The sequence below is a fragment of the Pelodiscus sinensis genome, chromosome 2 (genome assembly GCF_052426305.1).
Source record: "Pelodiscus sinensis isolate ZL-2025 chromosome 2, ASM5242630v1, whole genome shotgun sequence".
Lineage (NCBI taxonomy): Eukaryota > Metazoa > Chordata > Testudines > Trionychidae > Pelodiscus > Pelodiscus sinensis.
The window spans coordinates 47438058-47462956 of NC_143053.1; the positions used below are offsets into that span (position 1 = coordinate 47438058).

The 24899-nt window shown below is 42.7% G+C and overlaps 1 protein-coding gene across 3 annotated transcripts in view; it reads right to left on the reverse strand.

Moving 5' to 3' along the window:
• Window positions 1-24899, reverse strand: part of WWP1 (WW domain containing E3 ubiquitin protein ligase 1) — a 160484-nt gene that overhangs the window by 29364 nt on the left and 106221 nt on the right. For all 3 annotated transcript variants that reach the window (XM_006112979.5, XM_014581648.4, XM_075920431.2), the window contains exons 11-17: window positions 18090-18144; window positions 17915-17999; window positions 17689-17817; window positions 13881-13953; window positions 12913-12984; window positions 11927-12015; window positions 1810-1969 (exon numbers count right to left, since the gene is read on the reverse strand). In XM_006112979.5, the coding sequence (XP_006113041.1) occupies window positions 1810-1969; window positions 11927-12015; window positions 12913-12984; window positions 13881-13953; window positions 17689-17817; window positions 17915-17999; window positions 18090-18144 (663 nt within the window). The remainder of the gene's footprint in view (window positions 1-1809; window positions 1970-11926; window positions 12016-12912; window positions 12985-13880; window positions 13954-17688; window positions 17818-17914; window positions 18000-18089; window positions 18145-24899) is intronic.

Sequence of the window (24899 nt, forward strand, 5' to 3'; positions counted from 1 at the left end):
TCCGCGGCTTTGCTCCTGTCCCCCTGGTCTGCTGGGGGTGTCCAGCAAAGCCGCTGGACCCCCCCAGCAGACCAGGGACACCCGAGCAAAGCCGCTGCCTGGGCGGCTTTGCTCGTTTGTCTGGGAGCAAAGCTGCCGCTAAGCGGTGGCTTTGCTCGGGTGTCCCTGGTCTGCTGGGGGGGGGGGTCCAGCGGCTTTGCTGGACCCCCCCAGCAGACCAGGGAGACTGGGAGAAGCTTTTCTTGCCCCGGAGGACACAGGTGGCGACCCGCCGCCCGTGAGCTCCAGGGCGAGAAAAGCCCCGTTCGTAAGTGCGGATCCGCGTAAGTCGGATCCACGTAAGTCGGGGACTTTGCCTGTATTCATCCTATTATTATATGCCTGTATTCATCCTATTATTATATGCCAGAGAAGTTAAGTTTTGATGAACATTTCACTACTCAACTTCATACAGATTTTGATTAAAGATTGCTTGTGTTTAAATATCCATCAGCTCTTAACTTTGACCTAGTTTACTTCTATTTTTCTTTCCTACAGTAGGCCAATGATCCTCACCTTGTTTTCCCTAATAATCTCTTCTCACAAATGTCAGCATTTTTCACACTGACTTGTATGTTTGAAGTGACCTTAAAAAATGGTATACTTTACAATTACCTCATTCAAATCACATCTAACAAATTACTTGTGCATTACATCTACCAATCCAGGAATATTTAATTTCAGAAAAGAAAACCTAATTATCAAGTAGACTACCATCTTGGATTTGAATAAGTATCTATACCAGTGGGACTGGTAGGTCTTTTAAGATTGCCTCACATTTTCCACTAAGACCAGGAGACAACCATAGGGAAAAGACAGGACTGAGACAGCAACATGAAGAAGATGGGACAGAAGGGTTCCAGCACAGGATACACAGAGGTCTCTAACTAATATGACAAGCCCTGCCACAGCTTAGGATAGAAGCCAAGTTTGAGCCTCCCCATTCCTCTGCTGTCAGCAAATACCTGTAAACTGAACTGGCACGTGAATTTCTCTAGTGCTGTTCCACACAGATGACAACAATATAATATTGCTATCAATTACATTCTTAACTCAAGTAGCAGAGGTCTTTATGGTAACCCTAATGACTTCATATCTGCTGCTGACTCATGTTGGTATCAGCAGGCGCTGATAAATCATTGAGGCATCAGTATGATACCAGAGGGAATCTGTATTTTGAAAACCTACAAAATGACACAACTGAACCTCCCTGAAATCCACTAAAAATCCTATGTAGAAAGAACATTAAGCCTGCAAAGTTAAGCCCTCAAAATTTAGGAAATGTCAAAGTTAAGGCTGTCTGTGTAAACTCAATTCAGCCCCCTGGTGCATATGTATTATGATACAGTTTTTAAGTATACGTGTATACTTTTGCTGTAGCTTACGTAAGCTGGAGAGCCTTCCTGGGAAGATTTTGGACAGATTTAAAAGAAGGTATTTATTCAGACAGCCAAATGATGTACATGAAAAAAAATAAAGTTAACATTCTATACCAAGTATCTGCATCAAACTTAGACTAACATTTTGATACTACAGAATTCTCTTCTGCTCACAAACCTTATGTTCATCCTCAGGAATCTTATGAATGTTAGAAATATTTATTGTTAATGAATGATTCCGGATCAACAACATTACATACTTAAGTCTTCTATTTAGCAAGTACTGAAGTAATCTTGGGGAAAATATAAGCAGATAAATATATTTTGTTTCTGTAACAAATTTAAAATTAACCAAAACAATAAAAAATAAAACTTTTAGAATTGAACTTACCATAGCAATAAAGCGCCCAATAAAACAGAAATATGAAAGATGATCTGGATTAATTGTTGATGCTGGATTTATCTGCAGACAGTAGTTGCTCTTGCCAGCATATTCAAATAGACAGTACATAGGGTTTAGAACTTCATGGGAAAGCAAGAAAAACCACTCTCTAAACAAAATAAAAAACAACAACAACAAAAAAAGAGAATATCCATAAAAAAAATCTGTGTGTGTTATACAGCTTCCTACAAATGGATAAGCAAAATGGTCTAAACATGGGTAAACCAAAAAAAAAAATTATTCCCACTATTGCATTAGAAAGAATGCAATACATGCCACTGTGTATGTACTACAAACATAAAAGGCAATACAAATATTAATACTTGAAAGTCCAGTTCTCAAAAGATATTAAGTGTCAAGTTCCTATGCAGTCTTAGCTCTCACTTCTGAGTCTGCATTATGATACAAACTTTAATTATATTACTATGTATTATATTTCCTGCACAGAACCGTTGCCTCAATAACTACTGGAATGAGCATGTTCTCAATATTTTATTTTCCTCATCATTAAACATGTGTCCCCATGCCTTATTTACTGCACATCATTCACACCCTATGATGAATACAGAACTAATAATTACTTAATGAGTTTTTCCTTGGTGTACATTATTTCAGTATCTGATTATCACAAACTATATGTGAATTTATCTTCACAATACTCCTGTGACATAAGGTGGTGTTATCACTCCCATTTAGAGATTGTAAACTACGGCAGAAGTGACATTAAAGGCCAACAAAGTGTAATTTGGGTGTCCAGTCTTAGAGGCCTACAGCCTGATTTTCAGAGAATATAGAACTTCATTTATCCAGAGAAATTTCCTTTGATCGCAGTTGCTATTGCATGTACACAGAACTTCTCACACTGAGCAACTTCTCACACTGAGCACACAGGAAAAGGAGTTACTACCTAAGTTCCTTCTTAAGGCACATAACTGGCTATTAAATGCTGTGCAGGCTCTCAAGGTTGCAACTAGGGATGCGAATGAATAGTCAACTATCTGATAAACAAATGCTTATCATATGCTAGTCGACATCTGCCCCCCCCCCCCTTGCTGCTTCTATCAAAAACATGGCCAAGGCTGCATGCGGTGTTTCAAAGCAACAGCACCACGTGGAGCCCAGGATCAGCTGGGGACTCGCTTGCTGACTCTGGGTTCCACGCAACGCTGCCATTTTGAAAAGCCACGGGCGCTTTTGCCTTTGAAATACAGTGGGGCTGTTGCTACATTTCAAAGGCAGAGGAGCCCTTATCGACTAACTGAATAGTTGCTGCAAATGGCAATTATTTGATTAGCCAATTAATCAAAGTTTTGCATCACTAGCTGCAACAGGGAAAAATGCCTCTCTCACAGCCCCAGACCTGCTGCAGTGGGGATTGTACCCCTTCCCCTGCCTAACACTACCCAAGCCCAGACATGACACAGCTGGGGGAGAGGAGCCCTCCCCTGGCCTCACCCCAACTACAGGAGAGGTGCCTTTCTACAGAGGCCAGATGAAAAATCGTTTCCACTTTGCCAGATAAATGTCACAAGTGAAAGCTTTTCGACTTCCTAACAGAACTTCCCTGAGTCTGAATACTGAAGCTCCAATGAGTTCAATCATGGAGTGTCCAACCTGTGAGGTGGAGTGACTCCAGGTTGGGGGTTACAGCCAGCCGTGGTGCAACATGATGAGGTCCAGGCTCATTGGAAAGGCTACTAGTTTGTCCACTGGTAGATTCAACCGTGGGGTGAACCAATGCTGGCAGGCCACGCTGGCATTACAAGGATCAATAAAGCCCTGTCCTAATGGACCAGGACTTTGCATATGAGAAGAAAATGTGGGTCATCTATAGGAGGTGAAAAGTGTTTGAGATGGAGCCTGGACTGTGGTTCAGAAAAGAGCAGAACTGTTAGCGCTTCCTATTGCTCCGTGTCGCAAACAAGTCTATACAGGGAGAGCTCCACCTATGGAAAAGTCATAAGGGCAATGTCCACCCTGAGGGGCCATTCATGACTGTGGAATGAGTGGCTGAAGCAACTGGCTAACTTGTTTTGCACTCCTGGCAAATATGATGCTTCTAGGTCAGTGGTCCCCAACACGGTGCCCGCGGGCGCCATGGCGCCCGCGGGGGCATTTCAATGCGCCCGCCAGGTGCTCGGGGCTGGCCTGGCCCCGGGCACATGGCGCATGGGCGCTTGCGGGGGGAGCGCCGGGCGCGCGGCACTCGGCGGGAGGCGGCGGGGGGAGCGCCGGTCCCGGGCGCGTGGCACTCGGCGGGGGGGGAGGAGCAGGAGCGCCGGCCCCGGGCGCGCGGCCCTTAGAGGGGGCCCTGCCCCCGGGCACACAGCTATGGGGGGACCCTGCCCCCGGGCGCGCGGTAGGTGGGGCCCCGCCCCCGGGCGCGTGGATGGGGGGGCGCCCCCGGTCCCCGCCCCCTGGCGCCCAGCGGGCAAACGGCCACGCCCCCTGGCGCCCGACAACCTAAAAAGGTTGGGGACTACTGTTCTAGGTGGACTGAGTAGGTGATGCAAAAGTCCCCAACTTGAGGCCTTTCTGGCAAAAGTGAGAGGAGCAAGCACCACCCTGTTAGTTAGAACATCATTGTGATGTTGTCCCTGGGCATCAACAAACATTTGTCCACAAGATGGGCCTAGAATGTTTGCCATGCCAGATGAACCTGCCCTCAACTCTCTGAGATTGATGTGTGACAGTCTGGTCTAGGATCATTCATAGATGTGCTTCCCGTCCCAGTGCCAAGTTGTCCATGACCAGAGATAGCGAAGGTTGTGGTGTGGCAAAAGGTACTCGCACACAGACCACTTCTAGCTATAGCCACCAGCTGAGGGATTTGAGAATGTGATGCAGGAAGGTAACTCTTCTATTCAGAGAGTCCTGGCTGGGCCTATACACAAGCACCAACCATGCCTGCAGGGGATGAAGACATAATCTGGTGTGTTGGAATACATATATGCAAGTCACAATATGCCCCAGTAGTTTCATGCAGTTTCTTGTGAGAAGAGTCCGAGGGACAAAGGCGGCGAATGGGAGAGAATAGTTTTGAATAGAATGTCCCACTCCTACCATGCTCAGAAGCCAGCAATCTGGGACCAAGCACGGAAGAAGTGGGACAGCAGATTCAAGAGGAGGGAGGGGGAGACAGACAGACAGAGTGTGTGAGTGTGAGTGTGTAAAAGGATCCGTGTCCAGCATTGGTGCTTCATCCTCATGAGGAACTTCAAAAGTTCAGCTTTTGCGTAGAAGACCCTGGTCAGTGGCCTGAGGAGGACTGTAACAGATGCCTCCTATTATTTCTACCTCGCTGCCTAGTAAAGTCCTGACTTGTGGGCCTGGATTAGAATTGGGCAAAAGGCTGCGGCTTACAAGGCTTTTTTGTGGGTGCTGGTGTGAGGATCCCCAAAGATTTAAGGATTATTTGCAAGTCCTAGGACTATGCAGTCAGGAGTCCATTTTTTCAGCGAACAAGCCTGCACTGTCAAATAGCAGTCCTTTATAGTATTCTGGACCTCAGTCGATAGCCCTGAAATCCTTAGTCACAAGCTATGCTTCCGGTTGATGAGGTCCTGCTTCTCAGTGTCCCTAGATTACAGTGCAAGTCCCGGTTGCCCCTCTGCTCTTTATGATTGGCCACATTTACCACTAATGTTCCAGGCTGAGGGTGGGCAAAGAGGTGTTCATACCCTTTCTGAGGAACAATGTACCTTCTCTTGCCACCTCTTTAGCCATAGGTGATTTAGATGACAAGATCTGCCAGAGCATGTTAGTGGTGTTCTGTTTAGTTTTTATAAGGGGCAGGGCCACCTTAGAGGGGCAAGTATGGCCACCATCATTTCTGAGTCCTCTGTGACCTCCACCTGAAGGTTTTAGATTCTGGGCCACTATCCCAAGAAGGTGGTCTGCCTTCGTGTCCATCTGAGGTCGGGTAGTAGCAGTACCCACTACTGCCTCATTTGGCAAAAAAGAGGAAGAAGAGGCTGAGGGCCTGACCCTTCAGCTCCCTGGAGGCTGGCTTGGGTACATCAGTCACCCCATGACTGGAATTGGTGCCTGTATTGGAGGTGGTGTTGGTTCAGATACTACACCTGAGTTTGGAGGCCAGGGATCTTTATCCCATGGAGGGTCCTCAGGTATCTTGGGGTTTATTGTGAAACCAACATAGCCAAAAGGGAAGCATGGTAGGGATGTGAAAAGTTAACCTGTTAAGATCACCCTTACTGAGTGATACTTACCAGTTCTAGTAAACTGGAGGAGGCTGGAGCAGCTCCCCACTGCCATGGTCGACAGCCCAGCCAGAGCAGCTTCTGTCCGCAGTGGGTGTAACAGGAAAAAACTGCTCCAACTGTCTGGAGCAGTCTCCATCCACAGTGGACCAGGAAACACTGCAGGCAGGGGCTGCTCCGGCTGCTCCCCGCTTGCCTCCCTTTAATCAGTTAGCCGGTTAAACATCATGTTTAACTGGTTACGCAATCAAATGGGATTTTACATCTTTAGTGCATAGGCCACAGAAGCCACTGACATAGCTCTGGAGCCCTGTGACTACACACAGCACCAAAATAATTGAATGGGGTCAAGATACCATCAGTAAAAACAAGTTCTCTCTTCTACAGCACTAAGCCTGGTGCTGGGAATGAAAAGAATACCACACGTGTTGACACACAAAAGACTTAGTCTGAGGTGGAGGAGTAGTCTGAGCCTGACCAAGGAGGGGTGGACCTTGATAGCACTGGAGACTGATACCGCAAAGATGGGTGCTGCAGTGCTGGGACTTGTGCCAAAGCCTGGATTGGTGCTCATATTTGAGAGTGTGGGATCAAGGATGGCGATCATCATGACAATAAGGTCCTGTATGGTCTCAATTTTCTGGCATGGAGGACAGTCAAGATCTTCCTTCAATTACTCATGAACCAGGGAGTCCACCAGCATCAGACTCAACATACCCTGAGGTCAGAGTCAACAGTGCTTGAAGAGCAGGCCCTCAGTCCCAGTGGGAGACACACCTCTCTGGTATCCCCTCACTGCTTCTTGGTGGAAGAACAACCTCTCTCTGCCTTTTCTTTTTCATCTTATGTGGTATTGGAGACTACCATCAGCACCTGAGCTGGCTTTCTAAGCCAAGGAGTGATGCTGATGCTCCTTGGAGAAATCATTTCTCCGTGTTGAGATGTCCTACAATAAGCCCAGTTTGCCGTGCACCAATGTAGCTAGTGCAATTTCCTGTACCATCTGAGGTTGAAGGACTGACTCCATTAAGGGGAGCTTCAAGTGGTAGTACTGCTCTTGGGCTTAAAGCCTCTACAAACTGAGCACTTCTTTGACTGACGTCCTCCCAAATACTTAAATGGCATGTGGATCCCCTTTGGGCATAAGTTTTCTATGCCTATCCCATGACTTAAACCCCTGAGACCGAGGCAGGCCAAAGTCCTGGGGGGGAGGGGGAGAACCTTCCCTAGTAAACTTACTAACTACAACTAAACTTCTAAAGCCAAAAGAACTATTTACAACTGACTGCACAGAAACCACTAGACAAAAACTTGCAAATACAAAAGACTGAGCTGCTCCAATGACTACCACTGGCAGTAAGAAGTAACTGAGCAGGCAGAAGTCATCAGTGTCATGAAGGAGCCTCTGCAAAGGGCTCCACAGTGAAGGTGTTAGCGTTTAGTCATTTGCATAATTAACCAATAAACCTTGGTTTAACAGTAAATCCTAGTAGTTACCAGGAGTGTTAGATGTCATGTAACTGAATAGTCATGTGACTGCATGACATCTTAGCAGTTACACAACAATTTGATAGTCCTCTGGGACGGGACCAACAGCCAGTGCTTGTTGGCCCCACTCCTGTATCAGAGGCAGTAGTGCAGGGTTGCAGGTGGAGTCAGACTGCAAGGGGAGTTGGTTTAAAAACCAGTTCCCAACGCAGAGCGGCTGCCTGCTACCCCACACTACTCCCACTGATAGGGTACGTCTAGACTACATGCCTGGGAGGCATACCTGGGAGGTCGACAAATGCCTTTGATGTCCACCGCAGAACATCCAGACTACCGCGCTGAGCCGACAAACAGCTGATTGGCTCAGCACGGCAGCCATGTAAATTTAAATGAAGCGGCGATTATTAAAATCGCCGCTTCATTTTCCTATGCCGGGTAATCTAATCTACATGCCTCTGTCGCCAGAGGCATGTAGTCTACACGTACCCATATAGAGGGGGCAGAGTGGGGTGGCAGCAGTCCCTGTCCATGGGGTGCCCAATCTCCCCATGGATAGAAGTTGCTCCATGGCAGCAGCCTCTGACTGTGGGTAGGTCGGACCTCCCTCAGACGGGAGCTGCTGCCACAGATCATCCTCTGTCCACAGGGATCAGCCCCTGTCCACTGCAGCACGGATCTGGTGCTGGGGGGAACCAGCTTTTAAGCCAGCTCCTTGTCTGTTCCCCCTCACTGCTTCTGTAGGAGGCAGCAAGAGAGGAAGAAGGCAGGTCCATGGAGCCAGCATGTGTGAGGAGACTGCTTGAAAGCTGGCTCCCCGCACGCATCAGCTCCAGCCTGCCCCCTCACCGTCCACACTGCTGCTTCTCTATCAGAGGCAGCAGCATGGGGGTAGGAAGGAGCAGGTAGATCCAGTGCTTGTTGGGAGCCTGCTTAAAGTCAGTTTCTCACAGGCACTGACTCCTGCTTCATCTGATACAGAGGCAGCAAGGGGGAGTGGAGGGGAGGAGAGAGAAATGCGTGTAGTTGACAATATTATTCAATAAGCCCAGGCTTATTGGTTAATAGTATAGTTGACTATATGTTGACTTCCCTAATGGTTACGTTCCCCCCACCTCTGTATCAGAGGCAACAAGGGAGGGGGAGGCAGGAGCCAGAGCCGGTGCCTGTGGGGAGCTGGCTTTTAAACCTACTCCCCCCCACATGTGTAGGCTCCTGTGGAGCTGCCTTCTCTCCTCCTTCCTTCTATCAGAGGCAGCAGCATGGGAGTCCATGTTCAGGGAAAGCCACCTAAAAAGCTGGCTCCTGCATACTCCCCATGTGTAAATTTGTAACAGCTAAAAATATCAGTGGTTACATGTTTACACAAATATACAATTATTAACCTCCCTGATCTATGGCTGACCCAATCGGTACTGCTAGGGGAAAACAGAATCCAGCAATCATTATTGGAACAGACATGAGCAAGCACTTGTAGAACAACTAGCAGAATACTGATTATTGCCTGTAAAAACATCAGTCTAATTCTGTAGCAGAATCGGGGAGAGAGTTCCATTCTCCAGAGTGGAATGAAACGGTCTTAATAATGAGGCATCTTCTTTTTTTACTGCAAACACACGTGGGAAAAAATATTATGTGATTCAAGACTATATCACAATGCATACACTCAAAGAAGGAGAATCAATTTTGACATTTCCTAAATCTCAGTGCTTGATTTCACAGCTTTAATCTTTTCATGTATGAAGTACATTGAAAATTCCTAAATTTGTAAAACCACCAACTGACACCAAACCGCAATCCAATTTTATAGAACCATATGGGCCATCATTTAGGTGGTCAGCAATGTTGGCATCTTTAGAGTCACCTCATAGATGCTCTGCCACTTCACCTAATAGAGTTACTGGAAGCAGAAGTAGGCTGTTATCCTCTACATGGATTTGGCACTGAAAATAAATGAGATGCATACTTTGCCTGTGAGTTTTACAGCTGTTAAGACCAAAGAAATCTCAGTTATACTCCATGTTCTAGAAGGAAATGAAAGGTTACAGACTCTTTTGCCCCTGTCACTAGCCAGTTGGTCTTTCCCAAACCTTAGCATCTTGCTATCCCTACCACCTTGCCCTCTTCCGTTCCCTTCTTCCCTGCTCCTATGAATTCACATCCTGTCTCCCTAATTTCTCTGCTCTTAACCTCTGTGCATTTAAGTAGCACTGCTTTTTCTTCCTCCTGCACACTGACTGAATACCAGCAAATGGAGCACTGGGAGCACAAGACAAACACTCTTTGCAGGGAATTGCAGGGAACTGTGAAGTAATGGAGTCCTTTGAAATGTGTCCCCATGTGGATGCTCCACTTCAGGTACACACATGCCCGTAGGCCTTTACAGATGTTTTGATAGCAGTGCCTGTTGTGCCCACACGAGTCCCACACAAAGACTACATGAGCCTACAAAGATAAACTGCTCTCAGTTCCTTTTCCACTGCAAAACCCACAGAGGCAGCTCTGAAGAACAACAGAAGGGTGGGTAGCAGAGCACATGCAGCAATACACATCTCAAAGAACTCCAATTACTGCACAAATTCAGTCACCATTCCATCTTGTTCAGTCCTGGCTCATGCCAGGTCCAGCAGCCTCTGTCCACAGGGGGTCCCAGTGGGGCGGGGACCCCCATGGACAGGGACTGCTGCTGGAGCAGCCTGTGTTTGTGGCCAGCCCTGGCCACCACGGACGGGAGCTGCTGGACCCGCTGCAAGCAGAGACTGAGCAAGTCCAGCTCAGTCCAGGTGCAGGAGCTAGCCCCCCACCTCCCAGGTGGCTCTGCATTTTAAATGTAGTAATAGCTAGGCAGCTCTTACTACATTCAAAATGCGGAGCTTCACAGCAGGCCCCCTGCTTCTCCCAATGCACTATTACCTCTAGGCAGCAGCATGGGTGGGGCAAGCAGCACCATGGAGATGGTGCTGGGGGAACCAGATTTTAAGCCATCTTCCCCCAGAACCAGCTACTGCTTTCCCCCCCTTGCTGCCTTTGATATAGATACAGAGGCAGCAGGAGTGGAGGGGAAATACAAGTAGTCAACTACTCATTTACATCCCTAGTAAGGAAAAGTGACGACCACCAAGAAGGCCATATTATTGACAGAAGTAGCAGGGAACACATAGCTAATGACTTAGACAACTATTGCACCAGTATGGTTAAGATTCCAAAGCCACATCTACAAAGGTCTAATATGCATAAATCTTTCTAGGAATCTTGATGTTGTCAAATAGGAACATAACAATGACCATACTGGGTCAGATCAAAGGTCCATCTAGCCCAATATCCTGTTTTTTGACAGTGGTCAATGCCAGTTGCCCCAGAATTAGCAGATCGGGTAATCAAGTGAGCCATCCCCTGTTGCCCATTCCTAGCTCATGGCAAACAGAGGCTAGAGACACCAGCCTTGCCCATCCTGCTATTAATGAACCTATCTTCTATAAACTGAACTAGTTCTTATTTGAATGCTATTACAGTCTTTGAGAAACTCTGGTCCCCCATGAAATCTGTATGGTATACAGTAAAAGCACACTAAAAAATACGAGATTTCAAGGGGTAGACAAGGCCACTAACAGAGACTGCTTCTCAAAAAGAATTTTACCTGTTACCCTGACAGAAGAAAATGTTGTTCAAGCACTCAAAAGCCAACAGAGAGGGGTTTTTTTGTTTTTGGCTTTGGTAAGAAAAGGAAAGGGGAACAAATGTTCCAACTATAAGATAACTAAACGTAGTAGTACTCAGAACTAACTACAAAGATAAAACACAAAAACAAGGCAGGGTGGGGGGGGGCGCGAGAGGAGAAACAGGTACACAGTAAACAGGCATACACTAGACTGTCTCTTGTCAAAAGCAGGTGAGAAGGAATTGAGGGCTATTTGTTTACGTAGCCCTATAAAGCTTTGATAAATGGCAAGAGGATATGTAGGACACATGTGCAGGTACTGCTACCAAAAATCTCTCATCAAAGGTGCAGAGGGACATATGTATCTAACGTAGAGCGCCCATGGGGAAACTAATCAAAAAAATAGTTCTGCTTGACCACTCTAGGACCAGAATGGACAGAATGTTTGAAGAATTTTCTGGCCAACCTCTAACAAACCTCTACAGAATATATATGCAAACTGTAATTTTAGAGGCTTATAACTCAGTCTTATTTAGATAGATTTTCACAGACAATTAAAAGCACTTAAAGTGGCTGAAAAGTTTACCTATGTTACAACAATAAACTATGCCAAGTGAGTGAGTTCTTTGCACAGTTTACAACTCTAATAAAAAAAAGAAATCTACAAATGTTTGAATCAGAATTTATAAGGAACTTCTTTTACCTTGCTAAACCACCATAGTCCAATCCTTCTTCACCTCTGAATATAACATATAATCGTCTCCTTAAGTCATAGGGTTTTAAAGCCATGATCTATGAAACAATTTGTAACATACATTTAAAACAATACAGAAGCTCATTAAATTAATTTACTTATAACCCAATAAACAAACTAACCATTTCAAATTCAGATTATTTATTATATGTATTCTGATTGCACCTTCAACCCTGTTGGTAATCAAAGACATGGTCTTCTGTAGCATCTTAAGTGGGTTGAGGGGGAGCAGTTTTAGACTTGGAATGTTCTATTTTTTTAAAACAGAAAGTAGCATTTTCAAATGTAAAGTACAGGTTGAACCTCTAATCTGGGAATCCCTGGTTCAGCAACATCCGTCATCTGGCACAACCATTGGTGTTCCAGGACCAGCCCTGGTGTAGGGCTGGTTCCTCCCCATTGCTGGGCTGCCTGGTGCACTGCAACTGGGTAGTCAGGCACAAAATACTGGGGCTGCCTGGAGGGGCCAGGAGCCCAGCGCACCACAACAGGGTTACACAGGAGCCCGGTGCGCAGGGAACTGGGCTGCCCGGCACAGTAGGGAAGGAGATGGGGAGGGGACCAGCAGGACAGCGAGGCTAATGGCAAGGGGGAGCCAGAAAAAGGCTGGCGGCTGGTCTAGGGCTGGGGGAGCCAGTAGCAAGGGAGCCAGATATGATCTCCCCCTAGTCCACCAAAACCCCTCATCTGTGACTGGTCAGGTTCCAAGGGTGCAGGACCAAGGGAGGTCCAACCTGCATAGAATATTATTAAGAACTGTAAGTCTTAGTTACACGGGTTTATTCTTTGAAGTAGTAGTTATGGTAGAACAACAAACTCTTAAAATAAAGTTTTTCCCTATTAATGGCAGCATAGACATAGAAACTAGAGCAGCATATTTTAACAATGTTTTGCTTTAATCACAATATTTAATACAACAGATATCATAACCTTACTTGTTGGAAGGAATCCTCAAACAGAGTCTGTCTGGATACATTAATCTTTACATGGCTCGGCAATGCATTTGACTGTAAGCATAAAACAACATGTAAGTGGTAGCATACAATAAATGAACGTTGTGACACAGAATTGAAACCCCATATCAGTAAAGACAGGGTTAAGCAGATGAACTGGTCCCAAGTGGCTCCAACCAATGCCACACCCAAAATGCATGCCTGGGTTAGAGAAGGCACTCAAAAAGGAGACAGGGCCATCTCAGTAGGCATGCAGACAGTAGAAGCAAACTGGCCTATACTCAGAACTCCAGGAAAGGAGCACAGTAGAAGTTCCTGTTGCCCAAGGCCAGGCTGTAGCCACTTTCCCAAACCCATAGAGGACAGTCTCAAGACAGTCAGAAGATCTGACATATTACCTTTGATTTCAGTTACTTAATGTCTTTATTTTATCCTTTAGGAAAGAGGGAACTGGTACAAAATGACTCAGCTAGGTAGCAACAGCACTTAAGTGTGCAGGATTTAGCTGCCTGTCACTGAGCCCTGGATCTGAACCCAGAGAAACAGAGGTCTCCATTTCCCCCACCAACTCCTGGAGGGTACAGAAGGCAGAAAGCCTACTTCTGAGATGGGAAATCGAGCCAAGAGAAACCCCTGAAGACAAAAGTGTCAAGACTGCAAGATTTCTATCCAGGAGAGACCTAGACCCCTGTCATCTAACCATCAGAGCCATCCTACTGCTGGACTCTTTATATTCCCCAAAAGAGGTGGACATAAATGCATGACCTGGACAAAGGGCCAGGTTATGTGAGGGGCAGATTGCTGCAGAATTGAAGCAAGTCAAAGGGTGCCAGGAAAAAGGAGCATGGTATGACCACACCCAGCCACAAGGGGGGCAACTAAGTCAGTGTAACCCCAGCACAAACACAAATTCAAGTTTTCAAAGATAGATTTAATTACTACTACAGTACCTGACACAAGTAACGGAAATGAGCAAGTTTCCACCTAAAGCTACGTTCATAAGCAATTTGTGGGCCTTTATTTCTGTAAAACAATATATTTAAAGTGTTTTAAATAAATGCAACATATAGTGAACAGTATAATCAGCTCTCAGTATATTCACCACTAGACCAACAATTTGTGCATTTCAATAAAACACTAATTCAAGCTCACAAAAAATGGCCACAATAAAAAAGCAAACATATATGCTCCAGTTTTATTTTCTGGTGTTAGTTCAAAATCTCAGCTAAATTTTAAGTATACCCAATTTTTAAAGCCTCTTAACTTCTCAAATTAATTAAAGACCACTAACAATGTCATCAGAATTCATTCTTACCACTTTATGTAAGATGATGTTCAGACCAATACAACATGTGGGTGTGTATCACTGAACTATAAAAATGTATTCATTTATCTACACAGTTTTGAAACAATGGGTATCAAAGAGCTACTTTATTTAGCACTAATATAAATAACAAATTTTAGCTAAAAGAGTACCTTAGTAGTAGTATTTGAATATTCTTTATTTTCTTCAATTACTGTATTAATAGTTATGATCTAACTCATTTTTAAATTTTACTGCTCTTCTTCAATCTATTTGTACTGCATTTATAAACATGATATCTGAACACTTGACAATTACATAAAATAAATACAGTAGGGCTGTCAAAATTTAAAAAATAATCACAATTGAGATTTTAAAAATAGGTGCAATTAATCACAGTTTTAATAACATTGTTAAAAATACCATTTATTTAAATATTTTTGGATGTTTGTCTACATTTTCAAATGTATTTATTTCAGTTACAACACAGAATGCAAAGTGTACAATGCTCACTTCATATTGTTTTTATTACCAATATTTGCACTGTAAAAAGATAAACATAAAACACTGTATTTTTCAGTTTACTTCATATAAGTACTGTACTGCAATTTACAAATGTAGACTGCTGATAGTAACAGTTCATATCTTATTCTGGTCAGATTTTGAAAGGCACTTCAGATTCTTTAAACCTTGGGGGTTTAATGCTATAGCTATCTTTAGAAATCTCATTCTGGTACCATTTTTGCATTTTGCCAAATATGCCATAAAAGTGTTCTTAAATTAAACATATGTTACATCGTCAACTGATACTGCTATAGCATGAACTATACAGCAGAATGGGATAAAACCACGGAGCAGAAGTGTGATGTTATTGGCTTGTGATATGATCTTACAGATCATTGTTCCAATCACTGTTCTATAATTGCTACAAATCTTGTACCAATACTGCTGAGTAAAGTGTCGTTAGAAAAGTTATGATATGCTGGTTAGGATTGTGCCACGTGTGTGTATGTATCATCTTTTAACTTGAAGATACCAACATTAGCTTTATGTCTGTATTTCAAATATTAGCTCCTGAAGTAACACCCAGAAAACAGCTAATCAGCATATCTGGGAAAGACAGTTTCTTGATGAGCCAGTCAACCTGAATATTCAATAGACAATGAAACATGACGCAGAATGGACTTTCCAGCAAGCCTTATATGTGGAATGTGGGCAATGGCTTCCACCTTCAAAGAACCGAGTCGTGCTTGGACAGGTGACTCCAAACACGATACTGTTGCTATACTTTTCTAAAGCAAGAACAATGGGATTACCTCCACATGGCAGAAGGCTCTGGGAACCCCTCCATTTTGTCTTCAATCCTGCTTCAGACCTCTGAAGGATCTTTGCTATAAACTGAAGTTCTAAACCCAGGAATGAAAGACCTTGCCAAGATGTGGATGCACTCCAGAGACTTGGCATCAGTTAGCTGTTTATTCTATCGCTGCTAAAAGTCTGAACCAATTTTGCAATTTGTGTGTGTATTTGATTCCTTTAGCAATGCTCTCTTTTTCTTATTATGAATAAACCTTTAGTCTAAAGGATTGGAAACAGCATACTTTTGGGGTAAGATTTAAGACCAAGTGTACACTGGCACTTTACAGCACTATACCATTGTGGCTCAGAGGAGAGAGAAAACACCCCTTCCACCAGCACAGAAAGTTACAGAACTGTAACATGCCAGTGTGAACCAGGCTATAGCATTGTGAAACAGGCTCTCAGCACTATTAGCTACTCCCCTCACAGAAGTGGTCCACATAGAGCTCTGGGAGAATGCTCCCCCAGCACTCATGCTGTGGCCACATTTCAGTTTAAAGCACTGTGCAGCTGCACTTAAAACTGTTAAGTGTAGACAAAGCCTAAGTTACATATTGACCTGAGAATGTGGCTGGTCCTTTGGGATCAGAAGAACCTTTTTATTTGATGAGATTGGTTTTCATAACCTCTTATCTGTATAAGGAGTGTTACTGGTTGTGACACAAGAGAAGTGAAGTGTCTGAGGGAATTGCTTGTAACCAGTGTTGTGATCAGAAGTTCTCTTTGTGACAGGTTTGGTGTATCTTATAGTGAAGCACTCCCAGTCTTGCACTGTGAACAGCCTGATTTCTAAGCAATTTATCCTGACTTGATACTGTCATCGTGTCCCCCAATACGCTTTGTTACCAGGAGACATAGAATTCTCCCCCAAAGAGTTCAGTCACAAATTTAATTAATGCATTGTTTGTTCAGTGAGCATTCTCAGCATCAAAGCATATCCCCTAGAATGGTAGTTCAAGCATGAAGGAGAATACAATGCCAGCTACAAAAGTGCCATGTGAATGCCTGTTCACAATTTGAGATGACATTGTAAATAAGAAGCAGGGAGCATTATCTACCATAAATGTAAACAAAATGATTGTCATCATGGTTGAAGGGTGGCAACAATAAGGAAGACTGAGTGGACTTGTAAGTTCTAAAGTTTCACATTCTTTTATTTTTGAGTGTAGCTATATAAGAAAAAAATGTTACAATTGTTAGTTGCACTTGTATGACGAGAAGATTGCACTACAGTAACTTTTATGAGGTAAATTGAAAAATAATTGTTTATATTTTAGGGTATGTCTACACTACCCCGCTAGTTCGAACTAGCGGGGTAATGTATGCATACTGCACTTGCAAATGAAGCCCGGGATTTGAATTTCCCGGGCTTCATTTGCATAAGCGGGGAGCCGCCATTTTTAAAACCCCGCTGGTTCGAACCCCGTGCAGCGCGGCTACACGGGGCTCGAACTAGGTAGTTCGAACTAGGATTCCTATTCCGAACTACCGGTACTACGAGGTGTACCGGTAGTTCGGAATAGGAATTCTAGTTCGAACCAGCGGGGTTTTAAAAATGGCGGCTCCCCGCTTATGCAAATGAAGCCCGGGAAATTCAAATCCCGGGCTTCATTTGCAAGTGCGGTATGCCTACATTACCCTCCTAGTTCGAACTAGGAGGATAATGTAGACATACCCAAAGAGTGCAAATATTTGTAATATACAGTGAACTCCGTACACTATATTCTGTTGTACTAGAAATCAATGTATTTGAAAATGTACCCAAACATCCAAATATTTTATTATTTAATGGTGTAAATAAAATGATTAATTGCAATTAATTTTTAATCTAGTTAATTTGTGTTACTTGTTTAAGTTAACTGTTGCAAATTGACAGGCCTAGAACAAAGTTACATCACAAAATGTTTCAATGAGAAAAGTAAGATTGGTAGTTAAAGCTACAAAACAGAAAATACTTACAAGGCAGCCACTGCATTGCACTTAATACTGCAATTTCAGATAAAATATTAACTGTTCATAAATATTTGGATTATTATTCACTATTAAACGGTGAATAATCAACACCTTTAAATAACCTGTGTTAGCTGTTCACTTACACAGAGGATTTTCCAGTACGAGGATCATTGAAAGTTGTTGTCCTGGTGTTATGATCAACAAAATATCTGACACCTTCTCTAGTGTATCTGATTTCCCAGCCTTCAGGAAGTGGGTCTTCATTTTGTAAACTAAAATGAATTACAAACTTTTTTCACATGAAGAAACAACAATTTAAGCTGGATAATTTGATTTGCACACACCAAAACAGACATTATATACACCAACCCTTGGGTTCGGGGGTCTTCCCACTGTGTTGTTTTGGTGTTGTGATTCACGAAGTACACCCTATCATTTGAATCCACTCTCCTTTCTGAAAAGAATAAAATTCATTAAATAACTAAGTGACAAATTTCTGTTATGGTCACATTACTAAATTAATAGCTTATAGCTTCAATCTTACCCCAGCCTGGTGGTAAAGGTCCAAGTGGATCATTTTCTGCTGACAACATCGAGGCCTAGTTATAAAGAACAAATCAGAGATACATTTTTATTAAAGACCAAATTTAGATAAATAATTCCATCTAACCTATAAAGGAGATAACCTTTATATTTTAAAAGTACACGTTCTGTCAATTCTTAAACAAAATCATGTCTTTTTCTATACAGATTATCTGCACCAAAGAATTTGCACACAAATCTGCTCCGGCATCCCTTGAACAGTAGTTATGCTAACAAACAGTCATATTGAAAAACAGTTTGTTACTCAGAAGGCATACTAACTTCTGAAGAAGCTGTATGAAAGTTGCCCAAGAAAGTTAAAATTCAAAACTTAGTATAAAGTATTGTCATGCCTTATAAGTAAGCCCATATAACTAAATGAAGAATAAGATAGGTAAATCCTTGTGATTTTTTCCTTTTCGTTGCCATTTGGATTTCAAAGCCATTTATCTTACTTGAAAGAAAGCTTTGGTACATGAATAAACTGTTTTAACATACTAGTATTTTGCAGTATTTAAGTTAATCCTAAAATTTCTAAATAACTAGTTTCAACCCTACATTTAAAACACTTTTTCCCCCCCAAAAGAATATGACTAATACCCAAGTTTCATTAATATTGTTGCACTTATCCCAGCTACCTAAAGAAAGATAGACCACACGATTTGCAACACCACTCTCTATTATTACTAGGTATATTAATAATTACCCTGGCTGCTCTTAGTGTGTTAGATCAGTAGTAGATTAAAATCTTTAATGAACTAGTTTAATATAGACAAAACCTAAAAAGGAAGAGAAGGTAATAATTTACAGACTGATCTGAGACTCTGATTCCTAATTTACAAGTAAAAAAAATATTATTTCAGATATTAAAGTCCGCCAATTCAGCCTACTACTTCATCTAACTGAAGGATTATATTACCAATAGTACTTTGTACTTGTTTGACATTTTTTATACTAAGATCTCAAATTCAGTTATGGTTCACATGGGGAAATCAATACACAGAAAAGCTAAAAATATTTTCCCACATTCACAGAGTGAGCCAGTGACAGAACAAAGACCAAAACATGTGTACCCTGACTCTTCTTCTCTAACAGCTTACATATCTGGTTCCAAACAACGGAAAACTATTTTTTCCTGAGACACACGCAAAATGGTAGTTGTATAGCTAATGAGTTTAGCTTCTCTACAATAATTTAAGGAGTTTTAATGTGTCTTCCACTCAGATCACAGGTGGGCATTACGCAGTCTGACAGGCGGACACAGTTCACCAGTGTTCACTGCTGCCAGACCCTAAGATGCTTTATGTGAGAGTCTGCGGATAAGGCTGTTCACAACTCCCATTGGCTGGGAACAGCAAACCATGGTTAATGGGAGCTGCAGGTGGCCATAATTTATTTACCTAAGCATCTACAGGTATCTGATGGCCCGCCAGTGGCGAATCCTGGTCAGTTGCGTCCAGTCGGTGGGCTACTTATTGCCCATCCCTGAACCACACCATTAAAAATACAGCTCTTTCCTTATGACGACACAACAAAGTCCTCTGATGATAGCCTTTGCTTTCTGTTTAGCTGTGAGAACAAGTGTAAATTTATGCTCTGACAGTAACTGCTTGAATATTTAACTATTCTCTGATTTAGAAATTACTGTATGATTTATAAAATACGGGTGGTCACTTTATTTTCCGTTCCAAAAGAAGATTCAAAATGATCTGGACAAACTGGAGAAATAGTCTGAGGATGAAGTTTAATAAGGACAAATGCAAAGTACTCCACTTAGGAAGGAACAATCAGTTTCACACATACATAATACAAAGTGATTGTCTAGGAAGAAGTACTGCAGAAAGGGATCTAGGGGTCATAGTGGACCACAAGTTAATATGAGTCCACAGTGTGACACTGTAGCAAAAAAAGCAAACATTCTGGGATGCATTAACAGGAGTTTTGTGAGCAAGACACAAAAAGTCATTCTTCTGCTCTACTCTGCACTGATTAGGCCCTCAACTGGAGTAGTGTCCAGTTTTGAGCACCACATTTCAAGAAAGATGTGGAGAAATTGGAGAAGATCCAGAGAAGAGCAACAAAATAATTAAAGGTCTAGAGAACATGAGCTACGAGGGAAGACAAAGATTTGGGCTTATTTAGCTTGGGAAGGAGAAGACTGAGAGGGGACAAGATAGCGGTCTTCAGGTATCTAAAAGGGTGTCATAAGGAGGAGGGAGAAAAATAAGTTCTCCTTGGCCTCTGATGCTAGGACAAGAAGCAATGGGCTTAAACTGCAGCAAGGGAGGTTTAGGTTGCACATTAGGAAAAACTTTGTAACTGTCAGGATGGTTAAACACTGGAATAAATTGCCTACGGAGGTTGTGGATATTTTCCAGGGATGGTCTAGAGACGGTGCATGGCCCTGCCCTCCGGGCAGGGGACTGGATTTGATGACCTCTCTAGATCCCTTCTAGCTCTAGTATTCTACTATTCAAGGGTATGTCTACACTACCCCGCTAGTTCGAACTAGCGGGGTAATGTATGCATACCGAACTTGCTAATGAAGCCCGGGATTTGAATTTCCCGGGCTTCATTAGCATAAAGCCGGCTCCGCTATTTTTAAAAGCCGGCTAGTGCGAACCCCGTGCCGCGCGGCTACACACGGCACGGGCTAGATAGTTCGAACTACGTAGTTATTCTGAATTATCTGTACGCCTCGTGGAACGAGGTGTACAGATAGATCGGAATGGCTACGTAGTTCGAACTATCTAGCCCGTGCCGCGTCTAGCCGCGCGGCACGGGGTTCGCACTAGCTGGCTTTTAAAAATGGCGGAGCCGGCTTTATGCTAATGAAGCCCGGGAAATTCAAATTCCGGGCTTCATTAGCAAGTTCGGTATGCATACATTACCCCGCTAGTTCGAACTAGCGGGGTAGTGTAGACATACCCCTATACAGTTTTTCAGAAACCAGTAATCTAACAGAAACTGAATAAATTTAACTCTGGAGAAAACTGAAAACTAAAATGATAATTTTTGATCCAATATATCCTAAATATAAAGAAGCACTGAAAAGGATGAACAGTATCCCAAGAACTGAATGTATGATTGACATCAATTAGCTGAGAAGTCTTCAATTTCTTCACTAAGACCGCTTTACGTTGCTAATGAATTTATTGTCTGGTGAAAACTCTATTTGCCAACAACATGTCACAAAAAATCTTACAAATATAACTTCTGTGACCAAGAAAGGGAAAGCTTTTGATCAAAATCAAGTTGACATTTAAAAAAAAAAAAAACACCACCACCACCGTGGCCACCTGCTGGTAGTTTTAATACAGAAATAATTACACAGAATAAGACATCCATAGGAAATAAAATGCACCTTTTCTATTCTTACAACCTATAGAATCCCAATCATCCTGTTAAGTATCAGAGGGGTAGCCGTGTTAGTCTGAATCTGCAAAAGCGACGAGGAGTCCTGTGGCACCTTATAGACTAACTGAAGTGTAGGAGCATAAGCTTTCGTGGGCAAAGACCCACTTCGTCAGATGCATGTATCATCCTGTTAGTTAACATTTCCAGTACGACAGTAAGAGTAAAGGAGAATAGTTGGTAACTCACATAAAACAAATCCAAAAGCAGATATAAAAAGGTGATTAAGAAGTCTACAGATTTTTCCAACTCAACGGATACACAGAATAATCTAAAATATACAACGGATATACTTTATCTAAAGCAGTGGTTCCCAACCGCTGCTCCACAAAGTACTGGCTGCCAGGGCCGCAGCAGCGGCTCTGGAGGTTGGGATTCAGATACATTTCCCCGCAACTCCCCTCCCTCTCCCAACAGCTGCAGCGGAACGTCCTGCCCTGCGTCTTAGCCAACCAGCACTGTGCAGGGGCAAGGTTTTCCCCTGGCTGTGGAAGAGCAGTTTGCTATGTGGCCAGGAGGCTGTGCGGAACCTGGCACGGAAGTCTTGGAGATGCCACGACTCAGGCAGCAACGCTCAGCTGGCGGCAGGAAGATAGCACAGGGTTAGGTGAGGGGGGTAATCATGCATTGCTATTTTCATAAAGGAGGGTTTTGGTGGTTTGTTTTTTTTAATACTAGTCATGATAGAAATAAGTTTGGTAACATGTTGTTTCACCATTTGGTACCGAGTATAGCGTAAGCATAATGTTTCAAGTAATGTATAGTTGATAGGGTGCAAAGTAATGTAGCTTCCATTTCACATGTCATTTTTTCAGTGTAGACCAGTGTTTTTCAAAGTGGCCCACAAAACCACTCTGAGAAACCTGCTAACTGGACTCCCAGTGTGTTTATTTACCAGATTCGCAGCCACGGAGCCTCACTGTTCCCTCTGGCTCCGGTCTGCCGATTGACTTTGAAAACACTGGGGTAGACAAACATCAAACTGCACAGATACAGATTGAAATAGTTTTTCCTCATTTTCTGACAGCATCTTTAAGTACTCAATGTTTTGAGGAGCAAAATATATTCAATGAAGAACTGGATTATCCAAAAGCAAAATGGAACAATTCATGGCAGTTGAAATGTAAAACAGAAATTAAATGGATTAAGAGGCACTCTGAAGACCAGTAAAAAAAAAAAAAAAATGAAAACAAGAAATTTTCTACATCTGTCACAAACAGGAAGCTGCAAAAGAATCCATGTATCCTTTCAGCTGCAAAAATACGAAGGGGACAGTTAAATGGAACAAACAAAACTGAAGAGAAGTAAAGTCCAATTCCAAAGAAGTGTGTTTAAAACTATTACAAGAATGAAGCTCACAGAGCCACTCATATTAATAAAAAATTAAGCACATGCATATATGATTTTGCAGGATGAGGGCTAAATTATTATTTACTCTAGAACTTTTTAGGTAAAGAGGAGACATGATCAGAGATTAAGATGTTTATAAAAAAAACTACTAGAGCAAACTGATAATACAAAACAACTACAAGTCTCCAGATGTGTACATCCAAGATTTCCGAAGAAACTTAAGAATGCAGCGTCTAATCCTTTAACAAAAATAATCTCTCCTTCAAATCAGCCACAAACCTAAAGGATAGCAAATATTGTAACTAGTTTTTAAAAAGGCACTATAGAGGATTCTTGAAGTCACAAATTAGAGAGCTTTATTTCAGTCCAAGATAAAATAGGTGAAAGGATAATTAACAGAGTCTTAAAACATCTATGATACAGACAAATCAACATAACTTGTGTAAAAGAAAACTGTGAATCTCCCATCCATGTTTATAATTAACACATAGAATTGAGACTCAACAAACTAGTAGATAATGGAGAATTATAATATACATTATAATATATACATAATTATAATAGAGTGGGGAGGCACAATTTTCTTCCACAGAAGTAGTGTTGGATTGTCTTTTATTGTTTTTATATAATTTTTATTATAGAGATGTAATAATTTCAAACCCAGCCATTATAAACCCAAGCAAAATCTAAGAAGGTTACAAACATTAGCTTATGGGAAAGAGCAGGGCAATGGCCAATAGAGCAAGAGATTTTGAGAAGATGGTAATGGATTGGCCATACACTGAGGAAGCCACCAACTAGCATTACTGGACAATCCCTATTCTGGAACCCACAGGGAAAAGGGGGAAGAGGAAGGCCAAAGAATAGTTGGAGAAGAGACCTGGATGTGAATGTGAGGAAAATGGGCAAAAGCTGGAGAGAATCAGAAAAGGTGGCACAAGACAGAGAGGCTTAGAAAGAAATCGTTGATGGCCTATGTTCCCATAGGAGCTAAAGGCAAAGAAGAAGATTAAAATCAGGAAGGTTTACACTGAAAAGAAATCCAAACTAAGTGATGTTAACTAGCAATTAATTTGCTTGTCAAGTAGTCAACTACTTGTTTAGTTGATAAACACTTCCGTGTTCCGCCTTTCAATTGTACATGCATTTAAGAGTTGGAACGCCGCAAGGAGCCCAGGGCCAGTGGGAAGTCCCACTGACTCAGGGCTCCACGCGGGTGCTTCCACTTTGAAATGCATAAGAGCCCCAGAGGGCTCAGTGTCCCACACTGGCCCCAGGTTCCATGCTGCACTTCCTCTTTGAAATGCACAAGAGCCCCCGCTGGGGACTCTTGTACATTTCAATGCTGGCATGCCGCATGGAACCCAGGGTCAGCTGGGGAGTCCCAGCTGATTGCTCCAGACAGCACTGCTGCTTTGAAACGCTGTGAGAAGCCTGACGCCAGGCTCCCTGTAGCATTCAAAGTGGCAGCGCTGCACAGAGCAGCTGACCCAGGCTCCATATGGTGCTGCCACTTTAAAGTACCATCCTCTTCTCACTTCCCCCTTTACTGCCTCTATCAGATAGAGACAGCAAGCGATGGGGAGGGGGAGAGAGCAACTAGTCAACTATCCAATAGGCATCTGCTTATCGGATAGATTAGTACTTTAACAGGTTTGGACTGGGATATAAACTAAGAAATGCAGATTTAAGGCACCAAAATCACTGTAACTCTGATCTATACTAACGTTATGCAATAACCATATGATTATGGTTAAGACATGTTACTGATTGTGATCCCAGAAGAGATTAAACTCATCTTTTTGAAGATGTAGATTTTTTTTTCTCTCCTCACTAAAGCAGGGAGTTAAATGTAATCAGGGCACCCAAACAGTCTTCTTACCTTAAGATGATGTAGATTTGACCACTCAGGTCAAAAGAATAGTTCTCTTACCATGAAGGAAGAGCTAATCCTATGTCTTTGGTTAACAAAATCCACCATCAACCATCTCATTTTAACTTTCTATAA